A 19,378-nucleotide genomic window follows, 5' to 3' on the forward strand; every position below is an offset into this window, starting at 1 on the left:
GCTTTTAGACTTTATGAAAGATTGTATTAAATTGATAATATCTTCATCATTGGAAATAAAAGTATGTTAATACACCTTCCAGGTTTTTTTGTAAATTTATACTTAGTTTTAATAGTTTTGTTGGCAACACATAGGAGTTATACTCATTTACTTATGAAAAGAAATGTATTTAACCCATCCCTATACAAAAAGGTAATCTGTATCATTATACAGTAACACAGTACAAAATGACATTGATGGTCTCAACGTTTTATCAATTTATCACAAAAATGTAGACTGGGGAATTTTGTTTTTTTTTTCTCTCTTCAAAATTCTTACCTTGAAATTGCAGAAAAAACAGAGTGTGGAAAAAGTTTGTTTATTTGTGGGAATTTGTGTGCAAAGTTTTTGACAGTGTTTTCTCAGGCTGGGACAAGGATATATTTAACTGTTTGGCACTATTATCTTTGATGTGAATCGTGCCAGCTGATATCGTTCCTTTCATTGTTTTGGTATAAATGTGTTGTGTAAGGATGGAGAGTGCACTTTCAGGTAAGGGATAGCAAGGAACACACATTGTGATTGTAATCATCCACTTAATTTATCTATCGTAAATTATTTGTAAACAGTTTTTCACTTCTGTTATTTATTTATATACTACAATGAACACCTGATAGTTATAATATAAGTGATTAATCTTTAACTTATTGTAGTGATAATAATGCTTGGACTATATTTGTAACTTAAGGTTGAAAATATCACAGTTTAACTTAATAAAAAGTGGAAGGTAATTTTGCATAAGAAAAGCAAACATTAAATAAATTTGACAAAGTTCAAATAAAGTAATTTTGTAGTAAGTTTACATTTATTCCCCCCTTTTTTTGACACACATTTAATTGCATAAATTCCATTTACTCCACCAAAGCTAGAGATAATATATCAAGACATTTGTTATAGATTTGAAAGTATGTGCCAAATAAAAGAATGTTTTACTTATGATAAATGTTCCTACTTAATTATATGTGAGAGTTTGTTGTGTAAACTGCTTTGCTTTATAAATAAATGAAGTTTACGACTGCATGTTGTATATCCTTAGGTCTACATGGAAATATTGCTTTGATTATAAAACACGGAAATATGCATGTTCATAAATAGTGGAAGATGCTTTTATTTATATAAGGAGGGCACTTGAAGGGTGGTGGAGAAATATTGATTAAGGAAATCATTGAAGGGGTTGGGGTGGGGGGGATTGTAGCATTGTATTAAATCAAGGAGAGGTTCTTAAATGTGCCTTGAATTTATTTAAAGAAAATTCCTGAAGGAGATACTTTCTGTGTTATGAGTATATCCTTCTATAAGTTTTTTCTTCATGTTTTCGGTATTCATTAATGTTTTTATTTTAAACAGTAAGTCATCTGGCCTTGGGGAAGAGAAACCAGGGTGTCATGGCATCCTGAGGTTTGCAGCTGTTAATGGAAACAGCATGTAACATTCCAACATTAGCATGGAAAGAATACATGTTAGAAAACATATAATTACTTTTACATTAATTTATTGAGTTAACATTTTATAATGGTATTTTGTTTTCTTTCAACTTCAAAGATCATATGGATACTAACCAGATAATAGAACTTAAAAAACAAAGATTTCAAAAATTTAAATAAATTGTTCATAACTGCAACCTTAACAAGGGGAAACAGAAATATTTTGTCTATCCAGATTGTAAGCTGAGTACATAGAGTCTAATTTCTTAATTGAATTCCATTGAAACTTTGGAAATTGATATTTATAGCAGTTAATGCAGTTATCACATAGTTTTTGTCGAGCCTGCGACTTTTGTCTCAGAAATCTCGACATAGGGATAGTGATCCAGGCGACGGCGGCGTAGCTGAATATTTTAGAAGGTAGAAGACCTGGATGCTTCATACTTTGTATATAGATGCCTTATGATATGAAGTTTCCGTCTGTCATATGTCCATTGTCCTTGACCTCATTTTCATGGTTCAGTGACTACTTGAAAAAAAAGTTAAGATTTTTTGTAATGTTAATTTCTCTCTTATTATGAGTAATAGGATAACTATATTTGGTATGTGCGTACCTTGCAAGGTCCTCATGCCTGTCAGACAGTTTTCACTTGACCTCGACCTCATTTCATGGATCAATTAACAAGGTTAAGTTTTCGTGGTCAAGTCCAGATCTGAGATACTATAAGCAATAGGTCTACTATATTTGGTGTATGTAATGATTGTAAGGTGTATATGTCCAATTGGCAGGTGTCATCTGACCTTGACCTCATTTTCATGGTTCAGTAGTCATAGTTTAGTTTTTGTGTTTTGGTCTGTTTTTCTAATACTGTATGCAGTAGGTCAACTGTATTTGGTGTATGGAAACATTTTATGATGTACATGTCAGTCTGGCAGGTTTTATTTGACCTTGACCTCATTTTCACGGTTCATTGCTCAATGTTAAGTTTTTGTGTTTTGGTCTGTTTTTCTAATACTGTATGCAGTAAATCAAATATATTTGGTGTATGGAAATATTTTACGATGTACATGTCAGTCTGGCAGGTTTTATTTGACCTTGACCTCATTTTCACTGTTCATTGCTCAATGTTAAGTTTTTGTGTTTTGGTTTGTTTTTCTAATACTGTATGCAGTAGGTCAACTATATTTGGTGTATGGAAATATTTTAAGATGTACATGTCAGTCTGGCAGGTTTTATTTTACCTTGACCTTATTTTCACAGTTCATTGCTAAATGTAAAGTTTTTGTATTTTGGGCTGTTTTTCTAATACTGTATGAAGTAGGTCAACTATATTTGGTGTATGGAAATATTTAATGATGTACATGTCAGTCTGGCTGGTTTTATTTGACGTTGACCTAATTTTCATGGTTCATTGCTTATGTTAAGTTTTTGTGTTTTGGTCTGTTTTTCTTAAACTTTAAGCAATAGGTCAACTATATTTGGTGTATGGAATGATTGTAAGGTGTATATGTCTGTCTGGCAGGTATCATCTGACCTTCACCTCATTTTCATGGTTGATTGGTCAATGTTCAGTTTTCCTGGTTAACTTTTTTTCTTAGATACCTTAAGCAATAGGTCAACTATATTTGATGCAAGGAATGATATTAAGGTGTACATGTCTGTCTGGCAGGGTTCAAATGACCTTGACTTCATTTTCATGGTTCATTGGTCAGTATAGAATTTCCATGGTTTGGTCTGTTTCTTTTATAGTATAAGCAATAGGTCATCTATAATCTGTGTATGGAGGGATTGTATTAAAGGTATACATGTATTTCCGGCTTGGTTTATCTGACCTTGACCTCATTTTTTTGGATCATAAATGTTAATGTGATACTTGTAGTAAAACTTTAGATGTCGGACTATCAACATAAAATCAATGGTCAGTATAGTAGGCGAGACATTTCAGTGTGTGCACTCTTGTTTCTTTTTGATTTAAAGATTTTATAAAAATGTTGTTATGAAGTTTGCCATTATGAGACATGATTTTCCTCGGCATTAGCAGATCTGTAAATGGAGGTAATTTTTTTTGTTAAAAGTCAAACAAGCTTTTAGGTACTGTAAATTCAGAAATTATTGTGCACATTTATTATTGCGATTTTTAAAGAATAGACAAAAATGCGAGATTAATTATTGTGATTTCAGAAAAATCTGTATACAGATATATGTTACTACTCAGAATGCGAGTTCTTATTATTGTGATACTCACCCTATTGCAATATTCCCATTAATAAAAACCTTGCAATAAATTCTGAATTTACAGTATTTTGCAAATTTATCCACTGTCAACAGCACTTAGGGAACGACCATTTAACTTCAAGAGGGGGTATGGTTTTTTCCTTAAAAAATATTCTGATCCCCAATTTGATGAAAAAAATATTGTGGTCAAACAGATGACAAAAAAAAATATTCTGAATCCAGATTTACTCAAAACCTTATAGTGTTAAATTTTGAAAAAAATAATTTGATTGATAGCATTGAAAAACTAAGCGCGAAATTTTTTTTCTGACACAGACAAAAAACCATACCCCTCCCCCCCTTGAAGTTAAATAGTTGCTCCCTTACGTACGAAATCCAAGAAAGTGTCAGTAGGGATGGTTACAAGATTTTGCATTGATCTGCTACTTATATAAAAACACAACATGTAAGAAGCTACTGGAAATCATAATGCATGCTATCATCTTTCATTTATGAATTAAAAATAACCAGATATTCTGAAGAAGAGACAGCAGCAATATAAGGTTGTGATTTGGTTGATGTCATTGTCTCTGATGAATTTATTAACTTATGTCTAGTGTTTCTTACCTCTGTTAAATATAAAAACTTTTTGTCTAGAGCATAGACGAAATGCTGTGTTTATTTCTTTGTCTAGAGGTAAGAGTTTTGTTGACTGATGCATTCACAAATTTTGAATTAGAGCTTGGAATTCTTTAATAAATTCATAAGCCTTTTATCTAAAACTTAGAACTTGATTCTCCAAGATTGATTGATTGTTGGTTGCTTATATTCTCTAAGATGAATTCAATTCAAATCTTTTTTTACTTTTAGCATATCAGGCTCATTATTACAAGAACAAAAACCAAAGATACATTGTAATACAAAATTGAACTCATCTTCAATAGTATGTAAAACACAAGAGCACATCTTCTGACTCGGACCTATTTACTCTATGATAGCTTCCTACTGTTACAAACAAATTATATGACGACAATCTTAGATACACTCTAAAATTACATGTTTTGTAAGGTTATTCTGTAGACTTGCATCACATGCAATATATTTATATAAATAACACGGGGATGAATGGTTTATTTGATTATTCAATTCATTAATCTGTGTCTAGAGCTTTGATTTTTGTTGTATCTGTTGAATTCTTTATCCATCTAGAGCTAAGAGCTTGGTTCTCTGTTGTTGATTTCGTTACTCTATCTAGAGTTTAGATCTTGGTTTTCTGTGATGATTTCGTTACCCTTTGTCTAGAGCTTAAAGCTAGGTTCTCTGTGTTGATTTCATTTCCCGTCTAATTCTTAGAGCTTGGTTTTCTGTATTGATTTTGTTACCATTTGTCTAGAGCTTAAAGGTTGTTTCTTCATGTTGATTTCATTATCTGTCTAAGACTTACATTTTATGTCTTTGTGTTGATTTCGTTATCCTTTGTCTAGAGCTCGTTTCTTATTTCTTTGTTTTGATTTCGTTACCCTTTGTGCAGAGCTGTGATCTTGATTCTCTTTGTTTATTTCATTACCCTTTGTCTAGAGCTTAGATCTTAGTGCTCTGTGTTGATTATGTTACCCCGTGTCTTTACCTGAGAACTTGATTCTCTGTGTTGATTGTTACTATTTGTCTAGACCTTAGATCTTTGTCTCGTTCAGATTTCATTACCCTTTGTCCAAATAATCCAATTGTATTTTCGGTCCCCTCTAAGAAATATGTTTGATGGGCCCGACTAATAGCATGTCCACCATTTTTACTGAAAAAAGAATTGTGTGACAAATTATATACATACTAAAGGAAAATATCCTGTAAAGCCACAACTGCTTTGTTGAATAAGATTTTTAGATAGAAGACTGGCTATTGTTTGGAGAGGTCGTATACATGTATATATATATTTATCTAAATCTAAATTTGAGATGAATTATATATATATTATGGTGTTAGCCCTGTATAACCATGTGTTATTGGATGGAGAATGTCTGTCATAAAGTTGTCACATGTTAAGACGTGTATAATAAAATTAAGATTTGATGTGGCGGCATGATTATTAACATTATCACCCTTTACGACAGACAAAATAGCTGATCTGAAAGGTACACTATCTACTTGCCACTATACATCATGTACTGTGTTACAACCCTATAAAGCAGACAAGGAAAGGCATTACATTGACCACCGAAAGCTATATTTTTATGTAGCCTAGGTGGTCGAGTGGTCTAAGGCGCTGGACACGGTGCAGGCGGTCCTGCCACGATGTCACAGAAGCAAGGGTTTGAATCCCGCTGAGGGAAGAACAAAAACTTGCTAATGCAAATTTGAAGATCTATTATTATGTTACATTGTTGGGCTAAATTTGAGATGAATTTTTATATATATATGTTTGTATGTATACTTCATTATTGTTTTATGTTGTTGTTTAAATAATGTCATATTGTAATATGCTCTTTGTGAGCCCATTTAATGGAAATAAAGCATCCTCTTCATTTATATAAGCTAAGCAATACAGGATCATAGTAGGCTCTAGTTTCTTAAGAAAAATCCCTAGAAGTCATTCATTAGGGTCCCGCTAATTAATTGGCAATAATCAGCTGGTGAGTGTGTGTATGGTTCTTTGTGTCTGTGCATTCGTCACATCATTTTTGCTCTGTAAATTTTAAACCCCTTTGAGTTAAGTGATGAAACATAGAATGATTATTCGTCACTACTAGGAAGGTATTACAAGGATGAAAATACTATATTGAAATCATGTTAGTCCAACTTGACCACCTCTGTGCATATGAACAAAAATCGTTGTCGCTCTCTAATTTTAAAATATCCTGATACTAGTTTTTGTTGAAATGATTATTCACTACTACTAGAATGTATGTCACTTACATGGATGAAAAAAGTATATAAATGATCACGGTCAAAAAGTCTGTTATACTTGGGACACCGTGGAGCTTATACTTGTACAAAAAGGGGGAAAGGTACCTTAAAGGTCACAGTGACAAAGTTCAAATTGTTTCCTCTCTGTACTATAGGATGTATCATGGATTAATACGATTGGAATTCAAATGAACATGAACATAAAAGCCGAATATCATTAATGTAGTGATGCATGAATTAAAATTCCATCTTCTGTGGGTATAAACTATGGTTAAAAGGAATAATCTTGATTACTTCTGAAATAGCATCGAAATTTACTTATTTACATTCGCTTGGGCACTTTATGGTAGCTCCCATCACAATCCTCTAGTTGACAATTAAAACAACTGATTTTCAGTGCATTATATTTTTTATTATGGTCTGGCTTGGCTATATTTTATATGATATACTAGTTTTAACAAAAAATTAAATTCTTCAAGAGTTTCCAGTTGTTAACAGACTATAGCAGGTGAAGCACTTTGAACAGATTATTTATGTACAAAAACCCAATAAAAATATACAAATCATTGAAATCTACAAATGAATTTCTTCAATTTATTGAAAGAAATTTTTATTTCAAAACAAACTGATAAATCAAAAAAAGAGTTACATGAATGTAGTGCACAAGAACTTGTACTTTAGTGATAAAGAGTTGTCTGTTTTAATAGTCTTAATATATTGAGTGGCATTCTTAGAGTTTCTTACCCCTAAAATGAATTTACTTATTCTTTTGGTATGATTGTTAGCTTGTTTTGGTACTAATGGCAAATGATCATGTCATTATAGTCATCATGCTTATGGCAAATTATCATGTCATTGTAGTCATCATACTAATGGCAAATGATCATGTCATTGTAGTCATCATGCTTATGGCATATTATCATGTCATTGTAGTCATCATAATCATGGCAAATGATCATGTCATTATAGTCATCATACTAATGGCAAATTACCATGTCATTGTATTCATCATACTAATGGCAAATTATCATGTCATTGTATTCATCATACTAATGGCAAATTACCATGTCATTGTATTCATCATACTAATGGCAAATTATCATGTCATTGTATTCATCATTCTAATGGCAAATGATCATGTCATTGTAGTCATCATACTAATGGTAAATGGTTATGTCATTGTAGTCATCATTCTAATGGTAAATGATTATGTCATTGTAGTCATCATACTAATGGCAAATGATCATATTGTTGTTACATACTAATGGCAAATGATCATGTCATTGTAGTCATCTTTCTTATGACAAATGATCATGTCATTATTGTCATCATACTTATGTCAAATGATCATGTCATTTTAGTCATCATATTTATGTCAAATGATCATGTCATTATTGTCATCATACTTATAACAAATGATCATGTCATTGTAGTCATCATACTCATGGCAAATTATCATGTCATTGTTATAACCATACTAATGGCAAATTATCAGTTTTTAACTTCCAATTCTTTTTGCACTGCATCTTCTTAAATCTAATGTGCTGCTTTATTTGATATCTAATGGTTGCAATATGCACTTGTTAGTCATTTTAAGGCTTGATTCATTCTCATCATTTCAATTGATAGGGTTTTAACTGAGGTATTGGTTTATCATGACCCCCATTGTTTAATTGGCAGACAGGGTGCTATAGTAAAAAAATATGAAGATGTTGCATGATGGCCAACGAGACAACTCTTCACCAGAGACCAAATGATGAAAAAGGTTAGCAGCTAAAGGTAACTGTAATCAACTTATCAATGTGTCAGTCCATGTATTGTTTCGTCCTTTACAAATTGTTTCCAATCTATCACTTTAAAACTCCTTTCAGTTTGATTATGAAACATGGGTGGTTATTCACTACAGTACTACTGGATGGATTCATATTTCATGGTTCACTGAATATGTTAAAATGTGAGTGGGGCATGGTGTCCTTTGTACACGTTGTTCGCCTGTTTTAACTGATATAAGTTGAAATGACAAGAAAAATTGGAGAAAGTTTGTAAATGTAAGGAGAGTGGAAAAGTTGAAAGAATATTCTGATGGCCTAAAATGCAGCATAATTTAAATTAACTAAATACCTTGTTAATTCAAAGGTTTATAAGAAACTGAGAAACTGTTAGGAAATTGATCTTATTCACCACCTCTTTGTCTTCAAGGTAATCTGCTTGAAGTCTTTTAGGTACACCTTTATCAAGAACATTTTCTATAAATAATGCATTCCAAGTTAAAAAGTTAAAAACTTCACAGTTGATCTGAATATTTGAAAGTTAAGAGGAGTTTTAAAATGCATTAAACATATTTAATGAGAATTTTTTTATAAGAGATTTGCCATGGGAGCTGATATGATTTCATCTTGCTGCAGGTATTAATGTACTTTCTGTCAATGTTTAAATGGAGAGGGTTGACAAGGGGTAGACATGTTTAAAAAGTTTCAATGACTGAATTAATCTGTCTAGCTTTTTGTCTTGTTCCTAACAATAGAAGTATGGTATACTGTACCGAAAAGAGCAGTTACAGTATTTGATTAAATCAAACATTTTCTAAGTATATGTTCTACTTTTGGTTTTAGTTAGGTCTTTTGAAGTGTTTTAGATCAAACATATATAGCACATACATCCACAAAAAGATCTTTTTTTGTTGTTGTTTATAACAAATAACCTATCTGACTTGAATGTTTATAGTTTGTTGAAATATATGTTTTTTAGACCTAATTGTGATTGATTCCAGAAATTTTTTTCTACTTTTACCAAAATCTTCATCTTTGCATATTTGAAGTGTAAATGCCAACACTTTACAAGAAGTTTGGCGATATTCATTCTTTTTTTATAAAATCTCACTTTTATATGCATCACTTTTCATCTTAAAATTGGAGGCCAGATACAGCTCTTATACCACACCTACCCTTTAGTGACTTTTCTGACTTCATCTAGATGTGTGAGTGTACCTGTAAATCAGCTGCTTTCAATTATTTCAAATACACATAAAAGCTGGTCCTTTTGTCAAGTGATGAAGTATATGGGTGATTTATTACTGGGTAATGTGGTTACATAAATAACAACATTATCAGACATTGTATATTATAAAGTACATCATAAATAGTGGTTCAAATTAAACAGTTAATAGTTTCTGATGAAAAGATATTTATATCTGTATTAAGTGCATATAATGTACCTAAAGAGAGTTTGATAGATTTAAACAGAACAAGTCTGATTGAAGAGAGTCCCTGACCTTTTTGGTCAGAGTTATCCCTTGTTCTATTTTTGGCAACAGAATTTATTGACATTTTACAGATTTGAGAGTTTTTTGATACACATGGCTTAAATAATCTGTTGGAAGTAAATGAATGAAATGTGAGGCTCATCAGGAGTTTGGTAAACAGTAATTAAAAAATATTTTCTGTTTTGTAATATTTTTTTTTAAGAAGTTGTAATTATCAACTGTTTGTAGCACTTGTATATACACTCAGTCTAGTCGCAAAATTAATTGTTCTTATAGGACCTTAGTTCTTTCATTGTGATATCAAATGACTCATTGACAAACGGAAATTGCATATACATGTATATATAAATAAAAATAGAACATTTGGGTGAAGTATTAACTGGAGGCTCCAAGGTGTCTGTATTGCATAACTGGCATCCCTTAATACATTATATTTTGATATGATTATCTTTGAAAGATGAACTATACTTGTAAATAATCAAGTATGTTTTCAATAAATTATAAAAAAAAACTGATGTATTGAGTTAAAGTTAAGTTATGTAAAGTTACAATTTTTTTTTACCGTAGATTATATTTTTGTTGTTTTGGGTTTTTTCTGTCTTAAAAAAAAACTATCTCATAGTAGTTATACATATATACCTAGATAAAAAAGATGCATATCTCAAATTTTACTTTTTTACATTTTTGTATCGCCTGCGACTTTTGTCTGTCGCAGTATGCGAGACAAAGGGATTGCTATCTGGTAGCGTAGGCGACAGCAGCATTAACTATTTGTAAAAAGCTTTATATTTCAGAAGGTAGAAGATCTGAATGCTTCATACCTTGCATGCAGATACCTTATGTTATGAAGTTTCTGTCTATCATGTGACTTTTCATTTTCATGGTTCAGCGACTGCTTGAAAAAAAAATTATAGTTTTTTTTGTCATGCCAATTTCTCACTTATCATGAGTAATAGGATAACTATATTTGGTATATAGGTTCCTTGCAATGTCTACATGTTGATCAGACAGAGTTCACCTGACCTTGACCTCATTATATGGATCAGTGATCAAGGTTAATGTCATGTGATTAGGTCCGATTCTCAAATACTATTAGCAGTAGGTCAACTATATGTGGTGTATGGGGGTACATGTCAGTCTGGCTGGTTTCATCTGAACTTGACCTTATTTTCAAGGTTTATTGGTCATTGTTAAGTTATTGTGTTTTAGTCAGTTTTTAAATACTATAAGCAGTAGGTCAACTATATTTTGTGTATGGAATGATTGTAAGGTGTACATGTCTGTCTGGTAGGTATCATCTGACTGGTTCATTGGTAAATGTTAAGTTTTTGTGTTTTGGTCTGTTTTTGAATTACCATAAGCAATAGGTCAACTATATTTGGTGTATGGACTAACTGTAAGGTGAACATGTCTGTGCTGACAGGATTTATCTGACCTTGACCTCATTATTATGGATCTTTGAATTTATGTGATACTTGTAGTAAAACCTGTATCTTTAGACTTTCAACATAAAATCAATGGTCACAGTAAAACAGGCAAGACATTTCAGTGTGTGCGTTTTTTTTATTGATTTTAAAAATATATGACAAACATAACAAAATAAACTATTATTATTAACAAATCAATCATACAACTCCAATTGTTTCTGATAATTGATAATACAGTAATACTTTTTTTGTCAAATAGACGAGCACTCCTTATATTTGTTTCATCCAAATATGAAAGTACCCAGAAAATGCAGAAAACCCCTTTTTAAACCAGATTAAAAAGATGGACAAGGTTTCACACCTAAAGCCCATGTTGGATGGATTTTCTGTTCAAACAAAATTCTGTAGGAATAAAACCACTAATTCATATAAGCCCCATTGCTTTCTATGTTAAATTCTGCAATTTCAAGCATTAATGGCTACTTTGTCTTAAGTTCAAATAAAGTGGCAGTCATTTCATGTCAAAACTATACCTTAAGTATAATCCTGACTTGTGCTGAAAAATTCAACTTACATTTAATTGCATGTTAGAGTGCACAGCTTCCCAGAAGTTTGGTAGTACAAAAACAGGTACTTCTGATCTGAACAACAGGGCAAATGTGCCCTCCTATTATAATTTCATATATTTTTTTTTTATTATTCAAAAGAAACTTCCAACAAGGGTTCTACAGTGATCCCAAGTCCTGAAACTTTCATTTGATACCAAAATTACCCAAATATTTTACTTATTGACAAAGTAACAGCTATGTATAGGAACTATTTTATTTAAAATATGTAAATGTACTGCTTTCTTGTGTGTTCTTTCTGACCGGGCCCACATTAGTGGTTCTTTACCTGTAGCATGAAAACCTCAAGTCATTTGCTACAATTGCATTACACATATCAGCATTTCAAAGAATTGATGAAACTTAAGCAGAAAACTCAATTTTCATGAAATCAAGGAAAGTTCAACAGCTGTAATTATGTCAAAAGTAGGTCAACCAGATGAGGACTGGAAATTAGAGAAATAAGTGCAATGGCTGTAAAAAGTTTAAATAGCCGAAGGTCATTCAGAACTAAAATTGTGTGGTTTAAACTATTCGTTATACAAATATATGCAAATACAATTTCAATATTCGCAAAGATATCATAAAACGTGAGAAAAAAAAACTATTTTCATGATTTACTGAACGTAATATGTTGTCGAGTAGATCAGTAACTATTGCACAACAGTGATAAAATAATCAGCTATTAAAATGTTTATATGGAAAGCCATAAAAAAAAAACTAATGAGTTTACTAGTTTCTATACCCTATCTTTTATGTATAAGCATATAAAAGCCATGTTAGTTTGTTGGTCTCTATAGGTTTAAAGATTGGGATTGGAACTGACAGCCATCCTTTGAACTGGCATACATTAGTATAATAGTTTTTGAATAGTATTTTAGTAAGACAAGAGATTCTATAGACCACTGCTCACACTGACCATCTAAGATAGATAAATTTGAGTTCAGACTGTGTTTAATAGTGCGTGTATAAAATTGTCATCTTCTCGTGCTTGACCTGAAACATTCTCACTAGAGCAGACAAATATTTAATTATCAAGATGTTTTCTGCTTTGACAGGACAGTTCTGAAAAATTTCTGTAGAAATGTTCATCTGGTAGTTCTTCAAAAAAATGACAGGGCACCAAAAATATGAAACAATATTTCAGAGTACATATCTTGCAAACTGTAGTCCATGAAACAATTGTATGAATTGATCAACAATAAATACATAAAAATTTCAAAAAAGCTCACAGGCTATTTCAGGAGCTTTTGGTTTGTAGTCACATGAAATTTGAGTGAGTCATAAAAGATTTGGAATAACTCACATGATAATAAAATGTGTGATTTACATTTAAGAAAATGCAGTACAAACATTTAAAATTCTAGATCACTATCTACCAGTTGTGTGCATGTTTGAAAGCAGTTGAGGATGAATTAAATTTGAATTAATAATGATGAGGAATGCATATTTAGTTTCCTAGGTATTTTATAGTTACAGGATGAATAATTGTCTGTTTTACATTCAGTTGTACATCATGCTTTTAAATATGAATTAAATATGTCAGTTTCATGTAAAGATTGCTATTGAAATGGTTGTTAATGTATCTGATATGAAATAAATTAGTTCTCCTTGATGAACCATGTAAATGAAGAAGATATATTTTATATGATCATAGTAAGATCAGATTATAATAGTGAATAAATACCTGTTTTATACCTATCCATAAATTTAAACCACTGAAATCTGACAGAGGGTGTTTATATGCTTCTTGAATATCTACAGTATCAAATGTAGCCTTGAGTATCAGTCCACAGAGTTTTTTTTTGGTTTTTCCAATGGCCTAAATTGTCTTTAAAGTATATAAGCCCTTTGACAGAAATGTTCAACTATATGGAATAACTCAGTTTTTACTCCTGTAGACCGGACAGTTTTGACTTTCATGGTGGATTGGAATTATATTTGATTTGCAGAGATAAGGCCAGAGAGAAACTAATGGACCATAAGTCTTGTTTAGTCAGATAATGTTTGATTAAAAAATGGCAAATTTATAAAGAACTTATAGGGATGTCTCTTTAAAATGAAAATTGTCAAAATGTTTTAACTTTTTGGAAAATGTAACATTTTCAAACTCATCTCTTCCAAAATACTGGGTTTCACCAAATGGTAGAGTCAGTTAGAGTCAAAAGCTGCTTTGAAAAAGATTTTTCGACCTGAGTGATATTGATGAATGCCACGAGCGGTGATGATTATTAGGTGATAAGAGGTACCCATACTGGCAAAAGGTTTGATATTTGTATTTTTTGTCATTATTGTTTCTGACTATATCACAGGTCTGTAGACACAAAGAATTTTATTTGTCTTATCCTTTCGAACCATTTGAAATTAAAATGCAATGATTCAACTCTTTTAGAAATTTGTACACTCATTTTGTGATTTTTGACCCACACATTTCTGGAAAAAGGGCTGACGTGAACTTAATACAAGTGTTTTCATAAGTTATTTTTGGTCAAATGCATTGATTGAGGGTTATTGACATCTAGAAAGAAATTTTGCTCAAACCAGTGATAGGAGCCAACTTGAACATGGAGTGTGTTAATAGTGAGCTTAAGCTCCGTATTGAAAACTTCAATGTAACTTTGAGATGAAGAACAGCATAAAAACACTGTTCCTTTGTTTTGGGTTTTTCAAGTGTGTGTAGTAACTTTGTGTCATGAATTGATATTCCCTTATTCTTCCTTTCATTTCTCACCAATATGTTGTGGTTGACTGAACATGGAAATGTGAAGTGCCATCTGCACATGGTGTTCTATGGACACATATTCTTGGTTTTTTTGTGTGGGTTTTTTTTCAGTCTAATTTGAATTTGTTATGAAACTACCTTTTGTTTTTTTATCAAATTTTTTATGAGTCTTATTGTGTCCAGGCTTTGTCAAGTCAAAGGGTGAAAAATGGCCCATTTACATGACACGTCTAGATTTGTTTCTATATTGAGCATGTTAATGTGTCAAGAATCGTTTTGATAAACATTTAGTTCAACTTTCCTTTGCCTGACATTTAAGCCATAACATTTGAATGTATTTTATTTTAGTTATTTTAATCAGAAAAGCCAAATGCCAATTTTTTTATTTTTCAACAGATCTTGATTTATAACAATAGATTTATTTAGCAAGTCGTTTTAGTAATATGGATTCATAAGGTCAGCCAAAGTTCTCATAAAAGGTTAAGACTTTGAAATTGAAGCCTGTCAGCATATTTTTATTTTAGTCCAAAATATTATGACGTCTTGAAAGGCTATTTTAAGGTCAAGGAACTGTTATTGGGCTATGTCACAGATTTTTTTTTGGTAATATTTTGCGTATAACTTTAGCTCATTGAACTATAACTGATAATCGAAAAAATAATGCGTTTATCTCTTTTATTTCCTTAAATATTACTGATTGAATTCTTTCAAAATAAGTGAACATGTGTATAGAAAGCACATGAAATCGGTGAAAAAAATTCAATCAGTAATATATCAGATAATAAAAGAGATAAATGCGTTATTTTTTCGATTATTAGGTTTAGTCCAGGGATCCAAAGGTGTATGCAAATCTTTACCAAAATCTGTGACAAAGCCCATTTACTGTAATGTGACCATAATATTTTGCTGTAATACATTCCTCAGGTGGCTTAACACAGAAGCAATTTTTTTCAACTGGACTCCAGCTTGAGACCCAATTTTGCCATGAAATCTTCAATGACGGCAAGAAATGTTTTTTACTCTTGATATTAAAATTCAGTTCCCAAATATAGACAAAACAGATCATTTGAGCTTTGTATTTATAAGGATGCGATTTTTAGTGGAATCAATACTGTAGTTCTCGTTCCAATACTCATGAGAACTCAAATTCTTGGATTATATAGGTAATAAAGTTTGAAGTGTAAATTGTCTCTTTTATCATTTAATTACATAACCTTGAGAAATACAAATACCAATTTTAATTAATCAACCCATGAACTGTCAATTATTGTACAAACATCATCAGAGTCCAACAATGTGTCTGAAGATCAGTCGAGGCTCATCACAGTGAGAGTTTTGTCTATTCTACTGTTGATTCATTTATTTTCTTAGGTGCCAATTTTCCTGGATAGAGAAAAATTTATATATACTTCATAGAATCGTAGTAGAACATTAAAATCAATGCAAAATATCAAATGATAAACATGTACATTTAGATGAAAATGTTGCTGAGATTCAGGAAAATGTTAAAAATAATTTATTTCAGTATCCGAGTATGTAATTTGCACTTGAGTATTCAATATTCAGAGTTGCCATCCCAAATTATTTATGTAATTGAAGCTGATGTTATTGTAACTATTTATTATCTGGATGCTCAATGTCCATTGTGTCTCTGGAATTTTGATATCTCTGGTATTTTGATATTTCTAGATGAATTTCAGGTTTATGAAAACAGCAAGTACTTTTTTTGGAAATTTTATATTTCTATACTATTTAAGAATGATATTTGCAGAATACTTGTGATGTATTCTTTCCTGAATAAAATGTATTGACATTATACTTCAAGATACATTGTCTTTACAAATATCATTTGGAATCAACGACAGTAATAAAACAGATTAAAAGTCTTGAAATATAATTCTTTTTCCAATAATAGACGAGGAAGTCATTTGATATAGTAACCATAACAATCAAACATCTGATATTAGTCTTTGATTACTATTCTTATGTTTTTGGAGTTTTTATAGATAATTTTTAAAAAAAGACTAAAAAATAGCACACTTTTAGGTCAAGGTAAATTTCTCTATCTTACTTCCTGGTTTGTGATTTATTGAAAGAAATACACAAAAAATAATAAGGAATTTTCTGTCATAAAACGTTGGCATTTTATTTCCCAGAAGTATTTTATAGGCGAACTGCTATATTGGAGTCATTTAATCATATCTGTCAGAGCATTGATATTTGAACTATATTAGGAGTAAGAATTTAGAAAATAAAATCCTGATAAACTTGAGAAATTTTTCTTAGGAAAAAAAAGATACTTGTGTAATTGTATGACTTTTTTCGATTTTTGTGTGTGTCCATTGAAAGATTTTGATTTTGATGGCATATTTATTGTTGGTAGTCTGTTAAAGAAGAAGCTATGAAAAGGCCTCTTGTTAAAATAGTGAAATCCTCCATTTTTTTCAAAATTAAGTTAGTTTTTCTTAAATTAATAAGATTGTTTTATCTGAACACACTTATTCAGAAATGCCAGTTGTAATATCACTGTGACTTCAATGATCATGCTAAAATTAACATATTTTTACCTAAAATGGCCATTTTACTCAAATTTATTTGCTAAAGTTAAATAGGATCCACATCAGGCCCGTAGCCAGGAATTTCCAAGGGGGGTTACATGGACACGCAAAGCTCACTTTAACAGTTACAATTCAAACAGAACGTCGTCTTTAACAGTGCTTATTTGTTTTCAAGGGGGGGTTCGTATGAACGCCTCGAACCCCCCCTGGCTACGGGTGTGCACATCTTTGCTAGCCCCTTCCTCTTCACCCTTGGTGGATTAAGTCAGTGAAGAGGAGGAGCTTGATCATAACCATTGGCTATCAAAGATGTAAGAGCAAAGGCCTCTCCTTAAAGATTATTTTACCTTCATTCACATTGATGTATCCTTGCTGCAACTCTTTTAAGGGTTCATAGGTGGCCTGATGCAAGGCAAAATGTCTGCCCCTATCTCTTATTTTCAATTGGCAGTCAAAATTCTCGACCCTTCATCCCAGTCAACCCATTTTAGAGAACCTATCTATTGGATTTGTTGTTAATTTGTTTTTGCCCTGCAATATGTATGAAATATATATGGAAACCAATATCATTACTTTAAAATGACATCAGTCAAATCTGGATTTAGACTGTTCTTAACAACTATAGTATCATTATTCCAATATCAAATCAAAGTACTGAAGTAATGAACATCGGATGACCGCAGGTTCTTGTGGATGGTCAAAAGCACATGTCACAGAAACAGATCACATCTCTATACCTGAAACTGAGGTTAATTTACAGAGATTTTTTTTTCTTATACAAGTTCGTGCTTGGATGATGAATAAATTACAGGAAATTCAACCTCACCGTAATAACTATTATATTGTAGTGATACAAATCAGTATACCTTAGACTATTATACTAATATAATAATAGTTCCAGAGAATACACTGGTTTGTTGTTATATATTATATTAATATTACGGTTGCATGTATATATAATTTTCATCTATTTGTATATCATACTATTCTACTATTATTATAGTGTAATGCAAGTGCATGGTGGACACTCTTCTGTAAAAAAAAATCAAAGTCTTAAAGGCTGTAAAAGCAATTGCTGCCATGTTAATGTTTTGTGGACTTTTATTTTTCATCCATATATATAAGAATTAAACCTGACAGGACAGGAGTGTTGACTAGTGAGAAGCAAGACGGTTTTAACTTTATATCAATATAAGACTTTAGCAGGAAATCATTTTAAATATGTTTTATATTTTACAAGGAGACAACAAGTTTACCAGGCTAAAGTTGGGGTTAATTATACATGTGCTGAAACATATAACTGAAAAAAAAATCATTATGGATTATCCCCTGGTAGTGTTTGTAACTGGGCAATAATTTCCTTTATTGATTTAATTTTAACCATTTTCATAATTAATTTAAATTAACCATTCAGTTAAAACATTTCAACTTTCCAGACGCAAATGTTGAAAAAACGGGACAGAAATAAAATATCTTACAAGACATAAACATGTAAAAAATAAATATATATTTCAGCTTACTAAAAATATTTTCATAATGTTACTTTGACATCATTCCTTAAAACTAAGTCCCAAACATAATTGCTCAGTTGACATGTGTCATTCTCATGCGATACGAGATAACTATAATCTGATGCAATCCCGAAAAGGGGGGTCATCACAAACAAACATGACATTAAATTGTCATTATACGAACTAGAACAAACAGCTCTATGTTGCTTTGATATTTATCAATTTTCAGGAAACATGTGAAATAAATTTCAGGTCCATTTCATTATAGTGCCTAACAAGATTGCGTGAGGTAGACGAAATTGACCTTAAGACGATCGTATTGTCTTTTGATGTCCAAAAATAGACAGATCGGACATAAAAGGACTTTATCTAATGACTACATAAATTTGGGATTTATTATTGTTATAATATTCTAATGAAACTGAAAATTGTATTTTTTTTTAGGATAAACAACAATTTTACCGGTGTAGCCGTTCATAAATGTTTTTCTGCATTTATCTTCGAAAAATGGCGTATTTAATGGAATAGAACGTTAATACAGTAAACTTTCTCTTTTTTCTCCGCAATAGGCTTTCAAAAATAATTTATCTAATGTGTATGTGGAAAATTATGTGAAAAGATAAAAAGTGGCAATTGTTACCTTTCATACCTTAAGTTTCGTTCATCTGATTCTGACCAATGCTTATATACTAAATATCTATTTTTATGCCGCTA

The 19,378-nt window shown here is 31.3% G+C and overlaps 1 protein-coding gene across 1 annotated transcript in view; it reads left to right on the forward strand.

Moving 5' to 3' along the window:
• Nucleotides 1-231: 231 nt before the first annotated feature.
• LOC127734500 (nuclear hormone receptor HR96-like) overlaps nucleotides 232-19,378 on the forward strand; it is a 167,247-nt gene continuing 148,100 nt past the window's right edge. Inside the window, exon 1 of the mRNA XM_052244399.1 lies at nucleotides 232-531. Coding sequence (XP_052100359.1) covers nucleotides 498-531 — 34 coding nt within the window. The 5' untranslated portion in view covers nucleotides 232-497. The remainder of the gene's footprint in view (nucleotides 532-19,378) is intronic.

The sequence above is a fragment of the Mytilus californianus genome, unplaced genomic scaffold, assembly GCF_021869535.1.
Source record: "Mytilus californianus isolate M0D057914Y unplaced genomic scaffold, xbMytCali1.0.p SCAF_3, whole genome shotgun sequence".
Classification (NCBI taxonomy): Eukaryota; Metazoa; Mollusca; class Bivalvia; order Mytilida; family Mytilidae; genus Mytilus; species Mytilus californianus.